The following is a 15936-nucleotide window of genomic DNA, read 5'->3' as shown; positions in this document are numbered from 1 at the left end:
ATTATCTAATCTAATATTTTGTTAATTTTGAGGGACATTGCCATTTATTAGAAAGTTACTGGGCTCGTGTCTCTTTAAACACACATTAAAAAAACATTAATAAATATTTCTTGCAAATAGATTAGAAGTGATATAGCTAAATTTAAAGTCTCTTTATATATGTAGATTATTAATATGATATGATTATACTTAAAAAAATACATCTTTTATCAAATAAAGATTTGTCTTAAGTAGTTATAGATTTCATTAAATAAATATAATAAAAAAGACATTTTGTTAATAGGATTATGTCATATTACTCTCAAAATCCTATATTAGCCAAGAAAAGACTAACCTTTGTAGGGATTGAGCTTCAGTGTCTAGAAGAATCCTTGGTTCGCAGAAGCGAGAGTGAAGCATTAATTTAGATGCAACAAAAGGAAGAAAGTAATTCCTGTCCTGATCAGATGAAAAATACTACAATCTGGAAGTGAATCTCCATCAGTTGAAGCACGTAGAGTTCACTCAAAGCCCTTTATTAGAAAAATTTTACGATTAAAAAAAAAAAAACACCAAGTGTTTTATGATCCTTTATCGTGTACCCTGTCTTCTTAACAAAACATCAAACCAAACAATTATAAAATAAAATAAAAAGGATTGTTTTTTACAATGAATAAAAGCTGTGAAGATAAAAATCTTACAAAAACTAATATGACCTATTTTTATTTATAAACAAAAGATAAATCTCAGAAAAATGACCTAACACACTACTGATTATTTTTCGAGTAACAAGTTAAACATCTTTATCATCCATTAAAACATTCACATATCTTATAGACTAATGAATAGTTATAATGTCTTGGATGTCTCTATTAACTCAATTTGGATTTTCTCGTGTTGCTAGTGCATTCAGCCTTCGTAAATATATTATTCTCTCACCTACTTGTTTAATTTTTATCTCTCTTTTGATTCCCATTAAGGGGTAACCTATCCAACCATTATTTGTTTATATTTATTATTTGAATAAAGCATCGCAAAATCTATGCACTAAAAGGAGTGATCACAAATCAAGGATGGCCCGTAAATTTAAGCAATTGAACCCAATCAAAACCACAAAAAGTATAAGTAGATTCAATCAAAAGCTTATCAAATCATGTACGTGTGAATCCATTGAACCCAACTAAACTTGACCTCATTTTTCTTATTTATTCTTCCAATTTTTATTTAAAAAAATGAAAATGATACTTTGGAATTTTCACCCTGCTTTTTATTTTAAAATTTTCATTTTATTATTTTACAAATATTTCTTTTACAATTGAATAATATAAAATTTAATTGTAATTTCTGTACCATTTCAATCTATAGATAAATTTTTACTCCCTTTTTAAAAATTGTTACAGAAAAAATTATATTTAAATAACTAGAGGGTTGAAATGTGATTGAGTTTGAAAATTATTCAAAACAAAAAAAAATCATTAAAATTAAAAAATTGTAATGTGCAACTGTTTAGGGTCATAATTTCAAAAATGATAATTTTTTTAATGGAAGTGTTTTAATTGATAAGTTTTAAGCATAATATAAAGCATTTCTAAGGTAGTTCACATAAATTTTAAGAACAAAATGGGTTCAAGACAAAAAGAAAATTGATGAAAAAACATTTTATTAGTTAAAAAAATAAAAGAATTTAATTGTAGGCAAATAAGAAAACAAGAAACTAAATTCAATAAAAAAATTACTGGATTAAAATAACACATTGTCCGTAACTAAAAGACAACAAGCATAAATAAGTTAAAATATAAATATATAAAATTAAATTAAATTTATAAAAATTAAATAATTTTTTTATAAATTTAATATAACTTTCACAACTCATCTTTTAAAATCTCCTTCATTTGAAATTTTATAAATATTTTAAAAAATAAATTGATTATAGGTAACTAGAATACGGATAGAAAGAAAATAAAAACAAAAATAAAGAATAAAAAGGTGCAAAAGGGGAACACAAATCCAGGAGAACCTCAGTAAAGTTAAATAGTAACTTCACGTGCCAGACTTTGAAGATCTTACACGAAGATAGAACAGAATGAAATCGGTACTCTGAAGTTTAAGCGCAAAGGCTTCTTCTGATCCTTTGGTTTTCCCCTTTGACAGACAAGTTTAGCAATTGAAATGAAAGATAGTTCCTAACTCCGTGCTAACAGATCATATTAAAATAATAATAGCCAGTAATTTAATCCGAGTGAAGCCAAAACTACAAAACTCAAACTGTGGAAGATTGATTCTGAATCAGAGTACCCAAGCCAAATCCTGGTAGATTGAAGAACCGAGAAACAACCTGCATTCCTTGAAAGGGCCCTCCAAATCCCAATGCTGCTACTAATAGGTTTTCGTTTTTGGAGCCTTCTTGGGTTGCCTTTTGGGGATTGAGTTTTTCATCCCAATGAAAAACAACAGAGCCCCAAAAAGAGCCATATTCTGCAAGGAGTAATTATATTTGATGACCAAGTGCAAGAATGCATTGAGTAACATTGTAACAACAGCTCGAATATGGGCAAACAAACATGAAAATAAATAAACAAACAATATATATAACTCAATCCTCTGACCTGGGTAAATTTGATGAAAAGTTGAGTAAATTCTTTGTCCTCACTCTCATAATTGTAAAAATCATAATGGATTGGAGTGGCAATCATCTGATGCAGGAGCTGCAGGAAAAAAAATGTAGAAGGGCCCATAACTTAAAGTGAGCACATGAGAAGAATATGGCATCCAATATATTCATAGAAAAATTTGACTAAAAAGCACAAACCAGAAGGAAAGCTCCCAAAGAGCTGCCAAATATGAAAAGAATCCCTCCAACGCCCTTCAGAGTAACAGCCCCAGCAATTAAAAATTTCATCTGTTCATGACATCAACTAGATCAGAGAAATTCTAACATACAAAATAACGTGATATTCATGCAAGAGAGAGAAAAACTCAATTTATGTACATTTTGATGTGGGAACCGAGTGCTTGTTTGGTTTAGATTTTAGTATAATTTATTTCGATAAAATGATTCTTAAATATCAAATATGATTGGGATGCGTGCACAATTTAATCTCAACCACATATTTTACATTAAGAAACATGTCATAATGTGTGCAGCAAACGTTATTGAACTTGCATGCGTTTATTGAAAGGGTACATTCATATTTCAGCACACATTTAATAATTTCTATGAGATAGTATTACATATACATATTTATTAGTGTAATTGATAAAATCTTCAACTGAAGTCAATGGCATTGTATGATCCATGTAACTGACCTCACCTAGTGAGATAAGGATTGGTTGTTATTGTTGTAATAGATAAAATCTTCAAATACTATAACATGAAAACAGGTAAATACCTAGTTTCACTGGAAAAAAAACACACAAACACATACTAACCTCAATCTCTGGAATTTGAAAGCCAACTTGAGAATGCACTCGATGAGTAAAGGCATCAAACTTTGGTCTGAGTGATTTTGCGGCAGGTCCCCCATCAGCTCCAAATTCATTAAATCTATAGTAAAGAACAAAAGACACAGCAAAAAAAAAACATCCTTTCAGCAAAAATACAGGGGAAGAATCATAAAAAAGAAAAGAGAAGCAATCAAGAAGAATAATTAACAATAGAGTGTTTACACAATTAAAAATGTTAAGTTGAAATAGCTTAATTATTAGCTTCTAGTCTCTAACATCATACAAAAAGTAAACAACAGTAACAAACGCCTTCAACCTCCGAACCCACTTGAATAATTTCTAGATCTAGTATGATTTAGCGAGAATGAAACATAGTACAGTAAAAGCAGAATTTCATGTTAATTACACGGAATGGATATGGCAAGCACTAAGTATTCAATATATAGACATAAATATACCATATTCCAACTTAAAAATGATATTCCTTCACATCAGTGCACCGGTCATGCGAGAATATCTAACCACTACTACCATAATCAAGAAAATGACATTCCTTCACATCCTTGGCTTCCGTGTAATTCCAAAAGCCAAAAGCAACTCACATATTCCTTCTATAGTTAGTTCATTTCCTACTTAGCAATATCAAAAGAAAAAAAAAATCGGATTCCTTGCAATTCAACCAAATCACATCTCCTTCAATTACAATAACATGACCAATTCCACACAAAAAAAGCGTACGAAGTTAAAGCAAACAAGCTCTCGAGTGGAAGCTTTTAACTCCTAATTTAGCATTAATGTCAGACAAAGAAAAAGAGAAAATGCATCTAGCTTCATGATAACGCAGTCTTCGAAATCTTAATAAACCAAACAAGAAAAAGCAAACACAGATCTACGCAGTTGCTTTATTCAGACAAGCGGTTTCAAAACTTCAAAGTAACGGATCCAACAAGTCAACCACCAAATCTATAGGCAAAAACTTGCGGAGAATCTAGAAACTTCCTATAATTCGTTTATTAAATAAAAATCACAAAAACAGCACTGCGTGCTACAAATCAACAGGAAAAAAAAAAGCATGGAAAAAAGAGTGCACTAACTCTTGGTAAGCAGAGAGAATGAAAATGGAAGCGAAGAGGACTCTGCCGAGAAAAGAAGCGAAAGCCATTGCGTTAGCGTTGTTTCTCTCTCTTACTTCGGACTCAGAGAAGAGCAAATCTAGGGCGCTCTGGTTTTACTATTCCTTGTCCTGGACAGAGGCAGTGAGAGAGAAAGAAACAGAAAAGATTTGAAACTATAAGAGAGACAATAAGGGTAATATGGTCCATTCTTTCGCTCTGCATTTCTTTCGGGGGTCTATTGGGCTCCTTCGCCCCCGACATGGCCCAACGGACCGTGTTTAATGCGCCACTCGCTTTTTTTATGGCAAAATTTGGAATTTTCTGGAGAGTAAAATTAATAATACTTTTTTAACCTATGGGAAGCATTAAGCATGACATATTTAATATTTTAAATTATCATTAAAAGTATGTATTAAATATTTTTTAATTTTAAATAATCAATATTTTGTTTTCTTAACATATATTAAAAAAATTAAATTAAAGGTTTATTTTCTAAAAATAAAATACAATGCAAATTCATTTTTCTATTTGCTTTTCTTAGTTTTTGACACTATGTTATATATATATAGTGAATGTACTATATTTGATAGTATTCTATTTTTAAAATATTACAAGAAAAACTTAAGTTGAATGTTGTTGGTATTTTATGTTATTCTCTTATTAAAATAGCAGCTTTTTTTTATAATTTATGTGATAAATATCAACATTAAATATTGACATATATTATCATGGTAAAATTGTAATCTGAATTTAAAAATAACATCAATATAAAAAATATTGATAATATTGCATTTGCATTTTGTCTAATAGACAGTATGCTTTTAATCTTTGTTAGTTTTGTATTACTGAAAAAAAAAATATGCAGAGAATTTGTTCAAGTTACTTGTATGGAATAAAATTTCAAAGAGCATTATTATATCAATCCTTTTGCTGGTATGGAAGGATGATAAAAGAGTGGATTTTTCTTTTCTTTTTGTTTTTTAAGGAATGTGAAATCATGTGTGAAATTAACAAAAATTGGGTATGGAGTTGGTACGAAGAATTTCAGAATAGAGTTTGAGAGGATTGAACTGTGATGACATGTCATGGCTTTTGATTCTTTTACCTTAGTGGCTAAGGAAGGACATTCTCGGTAGCCAGGTGTCTTTCTTCCTTGACTCCACTATTGCTAAAGATATCTTGAGGTGTTATGTTTTAAGTTTTCTTTTGGATTCAAAAAGATATCAATGTTTCGTCTCATCCGACCAAGATACTCGAGTTCGATATTAGTTACTCTAAGCAGTGTTTAGAACAAGTAATTAAAAACTCTAGAATTTTAAATTCTAAAAAATTTGAAGGTTACTATTTTCAAATATTTTATTTGAATAAAGTGATTGAACTCTTTATTTCAAATAAATTTGTTTGTGTGAAGTAATTAAATTACTTGTATTTTTTATAAAAAAAAATTATCAGTATATTTTATAAAATTAATTAAAAATATAAATTTTAAGTTATTCAACTAACTATAATTAAATAAAATAATAATTTCAAATTTTTATTATTTTGTTAAATTTATAATTCTTTCACTTTAATCTATTGAAATTTTTTACTCAAAATTATAAAAATTTAAATTATTCAAAATTAAACATCTAAATAATAAAATTTAATCTTTATAATTATATATTCTTTTAAAAAAATATTTTCTTACAAATTAATATTTTTCTTATATAAAAAATTAATATTTTTCATATTTTTTTATTTGAGTGTTTAATATGTATGGTATTTATTAAATTTTAAATTAAGTTAAAATAGCTTCACATGAACCACATATTGAATGTTTGTCACCTGACTACAAGCGAAAAGTAAGATCAAGATAAGGGAGAAAAAAATTGATAAACATAATAAATAATATAATAAAAAATAAATTTAATTTAATTTAAACATATTAATAGTATAATTTTTTTATATTAACATCTTATCATAAATTATTATACAAATAAAAATAGTTTTTAATATTAACTAATATAAAAATTATATATAGTATATCTTAACTAGTTGATAATTTAAACACTAACAGAGTATTCAAATTAAATTCTTACATTTTTTTATAAGATAAAAAATAAACATAAAATTAAAATATAAAAACAATAACATTAAGTTGGCTAAAATTTTTAAATATTAATTTCATTTCTACATACAGTTTATTTATAAAATTTATTATATAATTTTATCTTTGATTTTATGTTTTATTTTATCAATAAGTTTATTAAATGAAAATTATAAACACTATCGATGAAAAAACATACATAAAAACATATTTTTTTAGATGATTGCAAAACTTTATTCACTAAATTATAATAATAGTATATTAATAATTTGTTTTTATCCATTAATTCATCATACTAAACACTCCCGATTAAAGATCATTGAAATATTTACGTTAATGTGTACACAATAAGGAAAAAAAATTATGATACCTACTGTTTATTTATGGAAAAAACGAGAAAAAAACAATAAAAGAAAAAAAAAATGTAAAAATTAAACATTTTTCATACGTAGTTAAAAAAAAAAAAAAGGTGAGACTCACACTTTCTTTTACGTAAAGAGAAAAATGGAGGGACATAACTTTTTTTAGTATGAGATATATATTTTTTACTTGCTCATTTATTTACCATTATATTAAAGAATCATATATATATATATATATATATATATATATATATATATATATATTCTGACAGGTTTTTCTTCTAATCAAATAAGAGAAAAAACACTTTAATTTTTTTTCATAAATTTTATGTTTAAACATTTCAATTTATAATATAAAATATCGTGTTATAATATTGTATTAAATACATAATTAATTAATTAATTAATCTAAATACATTATAAAAAATATTTTTTCTCTTTTCTTTTCTTCCATCGTTTTCTCTTCCTATATAAACTAGGTGTAAAGTACGAGATGGTAATGTTATTTCATTCAAAATATTTATTCATTTAAAAATATAATATTTCATCACTTGCACCAATTTATAACGACTGTAAAAAAATTACTCAATAAAAATTTATCTAATTTATAAAAAAAAACATTCAATAGGCGAATTTAAATAATTACAAAAATTCAATAAAATGCATGGAATTAGAAAGCATGACCCTACCCTTATTTGATAGACTCATCGCAAAACCTTCGGTAAGATTTGTAGAGTGTTCCTGAAGCGGTGCCTATCTCCTTCTTCCGAGTTCCAGCTGTGAGAGCTGAGACACATCGTTTTTCACTCGGCTTCTTCTTCCAAATGAATACCCGATACGTGAAGCAATTGCTCCGTAATATATGTATGTTCTTTTCTTTTTTCTGCTTTCCCATCGTAATTGCTGCATTTGATACACTGCAAGGGCATCCTCAAAATTCAATGTTTGTAATCTGTGCACGATTTGTTTGCATAATGATATGTGTCATTGTTACTACTGATTTTATTTCAAAGATGATTCCACGAAGAATTCTGAACCATTTGTCAAAATTCAAATCGTGAATCCATTTGGTTGAAAGGAGTCTGATTTATTAGTTATGATGCTCCAAAATGGTAGAGTACCCTTATTGATGAGACTACTAAGTGGCTCCCAGTTCTTACCAACTATAGGTGGTTTATTAAACATGATAAGAGAACATAATATAATATCTTTTTCTATCCTATTTTATTTTTTATGTTTGTTGAACTAATAGGATACGGTAACACTATTTTATAGCCTTATTGTGAAATGACCTAAGTTAGAAATAGATAGGATATGATTATACAATGTATCTAATTTATAATTTGTAATATGATATGTTTGGAACAGTGTTCATTTTCCAAGAATACAAATGTGGTTGTGTCAGGAAAAAAAAAACAGGTTGGTTCTTTTCAACCAAATGCGATTATATTCTTAAAATCATATTTTACTACAAACTTACTTTTGGTATAAAGTTTGTTTCATAAATTACTTCATTTCAAATTCAATATTAACCAAAATCTATTTTAAAAATTATGATCATTGGATATCAAGTTTGAAAATGCCCATCCAAATAATACACACTAAGCTGCTAAGACAAAAAGACAAGACAATATTTCACTGATTTTAAATTGTGAATTAGGAATTATTATGAAGTATGTAATATTTTTTTACATTTTAATTTAATATAATTTATGTACCTGTGTCTTAATTTTTAAAGAAAATGCTATATTGACATATATATTGGATTTGCAACAGTTTGCAAACGATCATTTCATATGGTTAGTGGGCACCGTTGAGTACTTTTTTATTTGAAAAAATTTGTACAAGGAGGGATCACCACTGATTTGAAAATTGGGGAAGCCCTGCAGGGAGGGAGAAGGGGGAAAATGATTGGAAAAGAAGCATGGTGCATTGCGAGGTTTGAACCCACACACTATTGTTACATGTGCCTATCAGCTCGGCTGTCTGAAGAGGACAATAAAGATTTGTTTACTTGTACAGTACATATCATTTATGCAAAAGAATTGTTGGATGATGCCTGTTGGCCTGTCTTCAACATGAGATTTTGTGTTATCTATGTGTTATGGGGCAATGCAGTATATGTTCATGTAGAACTGATATCACCAAATGTCTATAGCCTAGTATTTAACTTTCATAGTTTGTGTTAATACAATTTTCTTGCTAATAAATACTATCTGAATATTCATATCTTTTATTTTTAATTGAATGTGCAGATTCTACCAAATTTTTTCTCAATAGAGAAGAACCATATCGGAATTATATGCATAGTGTTTTTAACCGGTTTCAATTGCAAAGGTCAAAAACAGAGAAGGTAGAAGAAGATAAGCTAAAAGAAGATCAAGAAAGACAACAGATTTCTTTCAAATCTGAAGTAAAGAAGAAGGAAGATTACAATTATGGGATTAGCAAATACAGTTCTGATGATGAAGATCCCTCGGATAGTAAGTGGAAGTTAGAGCTGGCTTGGCTCACAAAGGCACTTGAACCAGCTCTGCAATTCTGTAGGTGGGCTCTGCCATCAGGTCTGTTAAGTATTAAGCCATAACATATTTCATCTGATGAAGTTAGACAGTGGGTATGACTATAAATTGCATGTACTTCCACATAAAATAATCTGTTATAAACAAGTTATGAGTCGTACATGACTCAGTTACATGATAGAAGGGTGACCTAGTGCCCATGGCTTCTGCTTGGTGGGGTCTAGAAGGGGTAGGGGTACACACTACACAGCCTTCCCTTCACAAGTGGTGAGGTTATTTCTAAGATTTGAACTTGTGGCCCCTAGGTCACAAGACAACAACCTTACTTTGGTACCAAGGCTTGCCCTCATGACTCAATTACATTCTGTTGTATAAAGTTTATTTATATCATCAGCATATGTTTTTCTTGTGCTCCATAAAAACCTGATTATAATCTTCCACCGTACTTTGTAATAATATGAGGCTGACTCTGTTTTTCATGTTTTGCAGGAGATGGAATTGGAAAGAAACCCCCACCAAGCAATCGATCCCTTATGGAAATAATTGCCTGCATCCAACGGAGCAAGATTGGAATCCAGGATTGGAGCTTGAGTGACCTTACAATTGGCTTGTATCTGATCTATCTTCGTCAAGCTTCTACACATCCATTTGAAGATATCAAAGCCATTCAGATATCATCAGAATCAATAGTAACTTCTGAAACTGCATTTTAGAGGCCGGGGCATATATTATATGTTCATGTGATATTGTTGTCTTATACTGTTAATGTTATAGCTACAAATTATTGTGGTCCACTACATGCTTGATTCTTATCACGATATCTTACTGGATTTTCAGGTTCAAGATCTCATTTATCATATTGAGTTGGCTAAAGGGGCTTATAAGGATAGCCCTGTAAGTCTTTCTAAGAACAGCATGCTACGAGAAAGTAATGTCATAAAATTTGTTAAAAACTCCAGTGTTATGAGGCCTGCATATTACATAGGGGTTGATACCCGTAAAAGGCTTGTGATTTTGGGCATTCGTGGCACACATACTTTATATGACCTTATCACTGATATTGTTTCCTCAAGTGATGGTGAAGTCACCTTTGAAGGCTATTCAACCCACTTTGGCACTGCTGAATCTGCACGGTGGTTTCTCCATCATGAGATTGAAATCATAAGAAAATGCTTGGAGAAACATGAGGTGGGGATTTTTCTATTTTGGTTTTCATGTTTTAGTTTATCTGTTTTTCTTATTTATGGTGTGAAGTGTGGCTAACTCGTTAACAGGGATTTAGGTTAAGAATTGTGGGTCATTCTCTGGGAGGTGCTATAGCTTCTTTATTAGCAATAATGATCCATAGAAAATCATCAAAGGAACTGGGTTTTAGCCCTGAGATTGTAACTGCTGTTGGATATGGAACTCCACCATGTGTCTCCAAAGAACTTGCTGAAAGCTGCTCTGGCTATGTAACGACAGTTGTGATGCAGGTGTGATTGCATTTGGCATTGTCTGTTTAACAATATTTGATATGGAAGAAAATTAATTATATCTATGGGTTCCTGAGACGAGAAATATTCTTTTCCCAAGTTCTGTCTGTATTTATCCTTCGTGTTTACTTATCACTTTTTTTTTTGGGATATGTACAGGATGATGTTATACCTAGGTTGAGTGTAGCTTCTCTAACAAGGCTCAGAAATGAAATTCTTCAAACTGATTGGTGAGTGTCATATACTTTATAATCTTTAAGTAGGCACACCCCCTCTTCTTTTCCATTAATAGGACATGCAGGAAAGCACTTAGAAGTTAGGAACCAATTGCATCTCTGCTATAAAAAAAAGTATTTATATACTATTGTAATTATCTTGTGCATGTAAACTTTTGTTTGGTATACAAAATGGGGAACTCATTGTTTGGGAAGTTGGTATTAGCTAAGCCAGATATGGGGGTGAAAATGTGTCGATGGTGACTGAGTATTCTAACAGAGAATTTCTACAAACACTTTAATGCTTAAATATCTAAAATCTAGTAGGTATAAATGACTCCAAAAGCTTAATAACTATTTGATTATTAACTGTCAAAACTCAAAAAGTTTTGATTAACTGATATGATACTTTCTTCAGGATGAGTGTAATTGAGAAAGAAGAATGGAAAAGTGTCACGGATTTGGTTTCAAATGCAAAGCAGGTTGTGTCCTCTGTGCAAGATGTAGCTAGCAAACTTGCTGATTATGCAAATTTCAGGAGAAACAAAAGTTTAACTGGTAAGCAATTTTTGTGCTGGTTCAAAGCTTAATTTTCTCTGAAAAAGTGAAGTTAGATTTTTGTTATGAAGTGCCATCATTTCAAACATCTAATATCCTACTGGTCAATGGCCTATAAATTTTTTTTGTTCTTTGTGGTATAATCATGGTTTTTCTTGTAATAGGTGAATGCATCATAGAATTTGTGCTATTGGTGGCTTCTTCCATCTTTAACAAAACCTCTACTCTGAAAATAAATAAATAATAATAAAATGTTGAGTGAACTTGGTCATCCTCTCTTGATTCTTCATCATGCATGTATTCCTTCTTTACTGTCTCTTCCTTGGGAAGTACTTTTCCTGCACCTTTTAGGCCATGTACAGTGGCAGAACTGCATTTCAACCCTCCTCCCATTGGTAAGGAGTTGCCAATAGTTTTGTCAGAGAAGCGATCAAACTTCATTCTTGTGCTCAAGATAAAATTTATGGTGCATGCAGTAATGTTTAGAAGTCAGCTTTTGGCTTCTTTGAACATTAAAAAAAAATAACAGTTATTTGAGATATTGCATTACATTTAAACATAAAAAATGAAGAAATTTCAATTAAATTTGTGCTTGGCATTTAATGCTTATTTGTGCTCTTTAATTGCCTTTATCGTGTTAGATTTCTATCATCAGATGTTTTGGGGTGTGTAAACAGTTGGTACCATTGACAAGGAGTTGCCGGTTGCTACAGAAGGTCCTCTGCCCCCCAAAGTAGCAAAGGAGAATTCAGTTGTTGTGAAAGTCGAGGGAACTAAACCTGCAGTACCTGAGGAATTATTTATACCTGGGACTGTTTACTATCTTAAGAGGAACATGGGATCCCAAAACGACGTTGGAAAGGATTTTTTCACCCTTTTGAAGAGGGAGCCTGGTGAGCATTTCCAGAGGATAATCCTATCGGGCAATTTGATCACAGACCACAGATGTGATAGCCATTATTATGCTTTGAGAGATGTTCTTAAAGGATTGCCATGGTGCGGCAAGGAAGGTATATTTAGATAACAAATGTTAATTATTTCTTTTTAAATTTTTTCACAATGCTATTTGATTATAATAAAACTGTACATGTATAACTAGTTTTCTGTGCTTAGGGGGGTGCCTTAGGCTTACAGTTAGCAATAGCATAGTAGATTATACGTTAGGCAATTTATGTGAAACACAATAATTATGGATGGGTTGTTCTATCCTCAAATAAACACTGAATTAGTTACAAAGCAAAATATTCAATTGTTGTTGTGTCAGTTTCCTCGAGGAGCAACGTGTTGTAGTCATGTTTTGAATTTGTATATGCTTGTTTTAGATCCCAACTAGTGATTGTTGTAACTTACTATTTTTAAGAGGTGTCAGTCTTTGAATTTCTTCATCCCTGTCTTATTATCTAGTTTCTTATATTAAGTATTTCATTTTCTTTTCAGTCTCTAAACTATTTATGCCCTGTTAAAAATCAGAGTCAAAATTTCAACCCATACATTAGAATAAATTTCAACCCTCGACCAAGATTTCTGGGAAATAATTATTGTGTGCGCGATCATTACCCATTTTCAGTGAGATACATCAGCAGGTGGGAATTGGATACTTTCATACTCCAATGTGACTTGCTTAATGCATGTCTGGTTCCATGTCATCGTGTCATTCTTTTAACACTGCTCATTGTTGTGCTGAAACAAACTCACGTTTAAGGTAGAAAAATGTATAACTAAACATGCAGTTAACTTCGATGATCTATTGATCATGATTTCTTTTCACCTTGTTCTAGTCATAGAGTAAATTAAATGCATAAATTTACATTTTTAATTTATTGAACGTCCTTTGGGAAGTCCAATGGAAAACTACACTCACCCCACCTTTTAAAATTTTAAATAGTTAATGTCTTTAGTTATTTGTCGTGCAGTACCTGACCACTTATGTTGCACTTTACTTTTTGCTAATGACAAATTGCCAATATGCACTAGAATCACTTTTTTTTTTTTTGTTAAGTTTTTTCTTACAAACATGATCCCTCGGCCAAATAATGGAAGCATAATAATGCAAAGGAAAAGCACGTTCTCTGATAGGCGTGTAATCTTTTGTTATTGCCATAATAAGAAATTCCCTCTTTATTACAAACCAATTTTTGGGAGAGCATGGGGACCAACCTATAAGCTTCATATGTGGCGTTTTTTTCTTAACCTCAGAAAGATGTCTACATAAATTCTGGCTATACTTGTAGTCCCGGCAAGGCAGGCCCTTAAGTTGGATATCATGTCATAGCATCTAAGGTTAAATACATATTTTTTTATATTGTTTTGTATTTTGTTTTTGTTTTGTTTTTAATGGCCATCAAAAGCTTGTTCTCTTGTGCCATAAAAGACACGTTTTCATTCCATTGCATAACTTAAGATTTTCTTTTGCTTTTCACTATGATACTTTTTAGCAAATCTATACTAGACCTAACCTAGTTAATTCATGTGAGCTCTCAACTGCTATAACTTGGTGTCACTCCTCGATTGGTTTTTGATTACTTAATTCTTAAAAACTTTTCACCTATTCGATCGAATTAATAAGGTGGTATTAATCTTGGCTAAGAAGACCTACATATATCATTATTTCTTTTATTTGATTGAATGAACATATATGATAGATTGCCTGGGCTTGGGGGGGTTAATCCGTGTGAATTAGAGCCCTTAATCAAAAAGCAAAGCAATACTTTATTGAATCTTTAGACTGGCCCTAATTATAGGGCCGGTCTATACATACTTAATTTTGTCTATTCCTCTAAGACAAAATCTCAATTTTTGTCAATTAATTAATTATATGAAAAATTGACACAAAAAAGTGGGCAGTAATTATATCTACTCACGACTGGTGACTCTCAAGGGGGAACCAACAATTTATGGAGATGTTAAATTTTAACCAGAAAGGTTTAATTGTTAGTTAATTTACCAAAAGAATACGATACATGACATAATTGTAAGTTTATCCTTCACGTTCTAAAGAAAATATTTCTTTCCAGTAACTCTACATTGAGAAATTACGTCGTTTAGTTTCAAAAAAATATTTTTTTTATTTTAAAATTTTTAAAGAAAGCTAAAAAGTAAAAAATAAAATAAAAAATAAGATAAAGATGTTAATTTTATAATTAAAAGTGAAAATATAAATCTAGTACGCTTTGTGAAACTAAACAGTTCCTAATATTGCATCTCTTTTCTTTCACTTTTTCCACGTTTGTGCTGGTTTGTATGCAAACCAAACAAAGTGTACATTACTACATTATCTTATGCACTTATATTTTGCCAAACCGATCATGATTAACTCACAAACATGATGATTCAGTCATAAGCAAGGTTCAAAATTATTACAACAAATAGTTTAGGTAAATAATCAAGACATGCAAATTTATGATATATACGCACAATAATGATGTTAAATATAATGTCTCATCTTGGTTTTGCTTTACGTCTAGTAGCTGGGGAAAGACTTCCCTCTGAAATTTTCAGAATTCTATCAAATCACAATTTCGAGATGATTAAAATTTAGGTGTATCTTCTTTTCTTAAGCTAAAACCAAATATTTGCCAAATAACACAGTCATGATAATACGATGTATGCTATTTAATTTGATTTTAAGTTTAAATATTGAGTTAGTATTTAAAGAAGTTTATTTCTTTTAATATCAAGAGTAAAGATAAAAAAAAGTCAGACAATTCTTCAATTGGAACTTATGATCTACCCTTTTAAATCTTTGCCAGATTTAGCCTATTTTAGTAATAACGTTTTTAAAATACTTAATTAATTAAATATATCATATTTAAACTTTAAAAAAATCTATTAAATATAATAAAATAATTTATTTAAGATTCATAAAATTTAAAATAACATATTAAATAATTTTATATAAAAATTATAATATCTATTATATTAAATTAATTATTTTTTAAATATATAAAATTTTAAATTAAAAATTTTATCCTTTTTCATTGGAATTAAAATGCATAATATTAATATGCATTTATATTTATAATATATTTAATAATTTATTTATTTATTAAATATGTGGTTTGAAAATAATAAATAAAAATATATAATTTTATTATAAATATTCAAAATTCTAATTTTTTTAATATTTTATTTATATATAAGTATTATAAATTTTATAAAAATATTTATTTAGATTTTAATA

The 15936-nt window shown here is 29.6% G+C and overlaps 2 protein-coding genes across 3 annotated transcripts; one reads left to right on the top strand and one right to left on the bottom strand.

The window, feature by feature from the left end:
- Positions 1 to 1939: 1939 nt before the first annotated feature.
- Positions 1940 to 4708, bottom strand: LOC113872587. The gene is made up of 5 exons (XM_027510256.1): positions 4518 to 4708; positions 3409 to 3523; positions 2789 to 2878; positions 2586 to 2684; positions 1940 to 2454 (listed from the first exon to the last, which is right to left on the bottom strand). Exons 1-5 carry the CDS (start codon positions 4583 to 4585, stop codon positions 2356 to 2358), a joined length of 471 nt encoding a protein of 156 aa, XP_027366057.1. The 5' UTR covers positions 4586 to 4708; the 3' UTR covers positions 1940 to 2355.
- A 2979-nt stretch (positions 4709 to 7687) lies between these two features.
- On the top strand, positions 7688 to 13017 carry LOC113872490. Of its 2 annotated transcripts, XM_027510083.1 has the most exons (9): positions 7712 to 7850; positions 8763 to 8925; positions 9242 to 9550; positions 9998 to 10197; positions 10346 to 10696; positions 10783 to 10983; positions 11143 to 11213; positions 11617 to 11756; positions 12434 to 12954. In XM_027510083.1, exons 3-9 carry the CDS (start codon positions 9289 to 9291, stop codon positions 12778 to 12780), a joined length of 1572 nt encoding a protein of 523 aa, XP_027365884.1. In that variant the 5' UTR covers positions 7712 to 7850; positions 8763 to 8925; positions 9242 to 9288; the 3' UTR covers positions 12781 to 12954. The 2 variants fall into 2 exon arrangements, with proteins under 2 accessions (XP_027365883.1, XP_027365884.1); XM_027510082.1 differs by lacking the exon at positions 8763 to 8925 and having other exon boundaries at positions 7688 to 7850; positions 12434 to 13017.
- Positions 13018 to 15936: the final 2919 nt, after the last annotated feature.

This window comes from Abrus precatorius, unplaced genomic scaffold (genome assembly GCF_003935025.1).
Source record: "Abrus precatorius isolate BTA unplaced genomic scaffold, Abrus_2018 Scaffold7, whole genome shotgun sequence".
NCBI lineage: Eukaryota > Viridiplantae > Streptophyta > Magnoliopsida > Fabales > Fabaceae > Abrus > Abrus precatorius.
This window is presented reverse-complemented; position numbering and strand designations above follow the sequence as displayed.

Excerpts from the sequence above, each read along its gene's own strand:
- LOC113872587 (XM_027510256.1), bottom strand. The coding sequence starts at position 4,585 with ATGGCTTTCGCTTCTTTTCTCGGCAGAGTCCTCTTCGCTTCCATTTTC. Across the intron at positions 3,524-4,517 it reads ATTCTCTCTGCTTACCAAGA|ATTTAATGAATTTGGAGCTG; the intron begins GTTAGTGCACTC and ends TCTTTACTATAG. Across the intron at positions 2,879-3,408 it reads TTCAAATTCCAGAGATTGAG|ATGAAATTTTTAATTGCTGG; the intron begins GTTAGTATGTGT and ends TGTCATGAACAG.
- LOC113872490 (XM_027510082.1), top strand. The coding sequence starts at position 7,811 with ATGAATACCCGATACGTGAAGCAATTGCTCCGTAATATAT. Across the intron at positions 9,551-9,997 it reads TAGGTGGGCTCTGCCATCAG|GAGATGGAATTGGAAAGAAA; the intron begins GTCTGTTAAGTA and ends CATGTTTTGCAG. Across the intron at positions 10,198-10,345 it reads AGATATCATCAGAATCAATA|GTTCAAGATCTCATTTATCA; the intron begins GTAACTTCTGAA and ends CTGGATTTTCAG.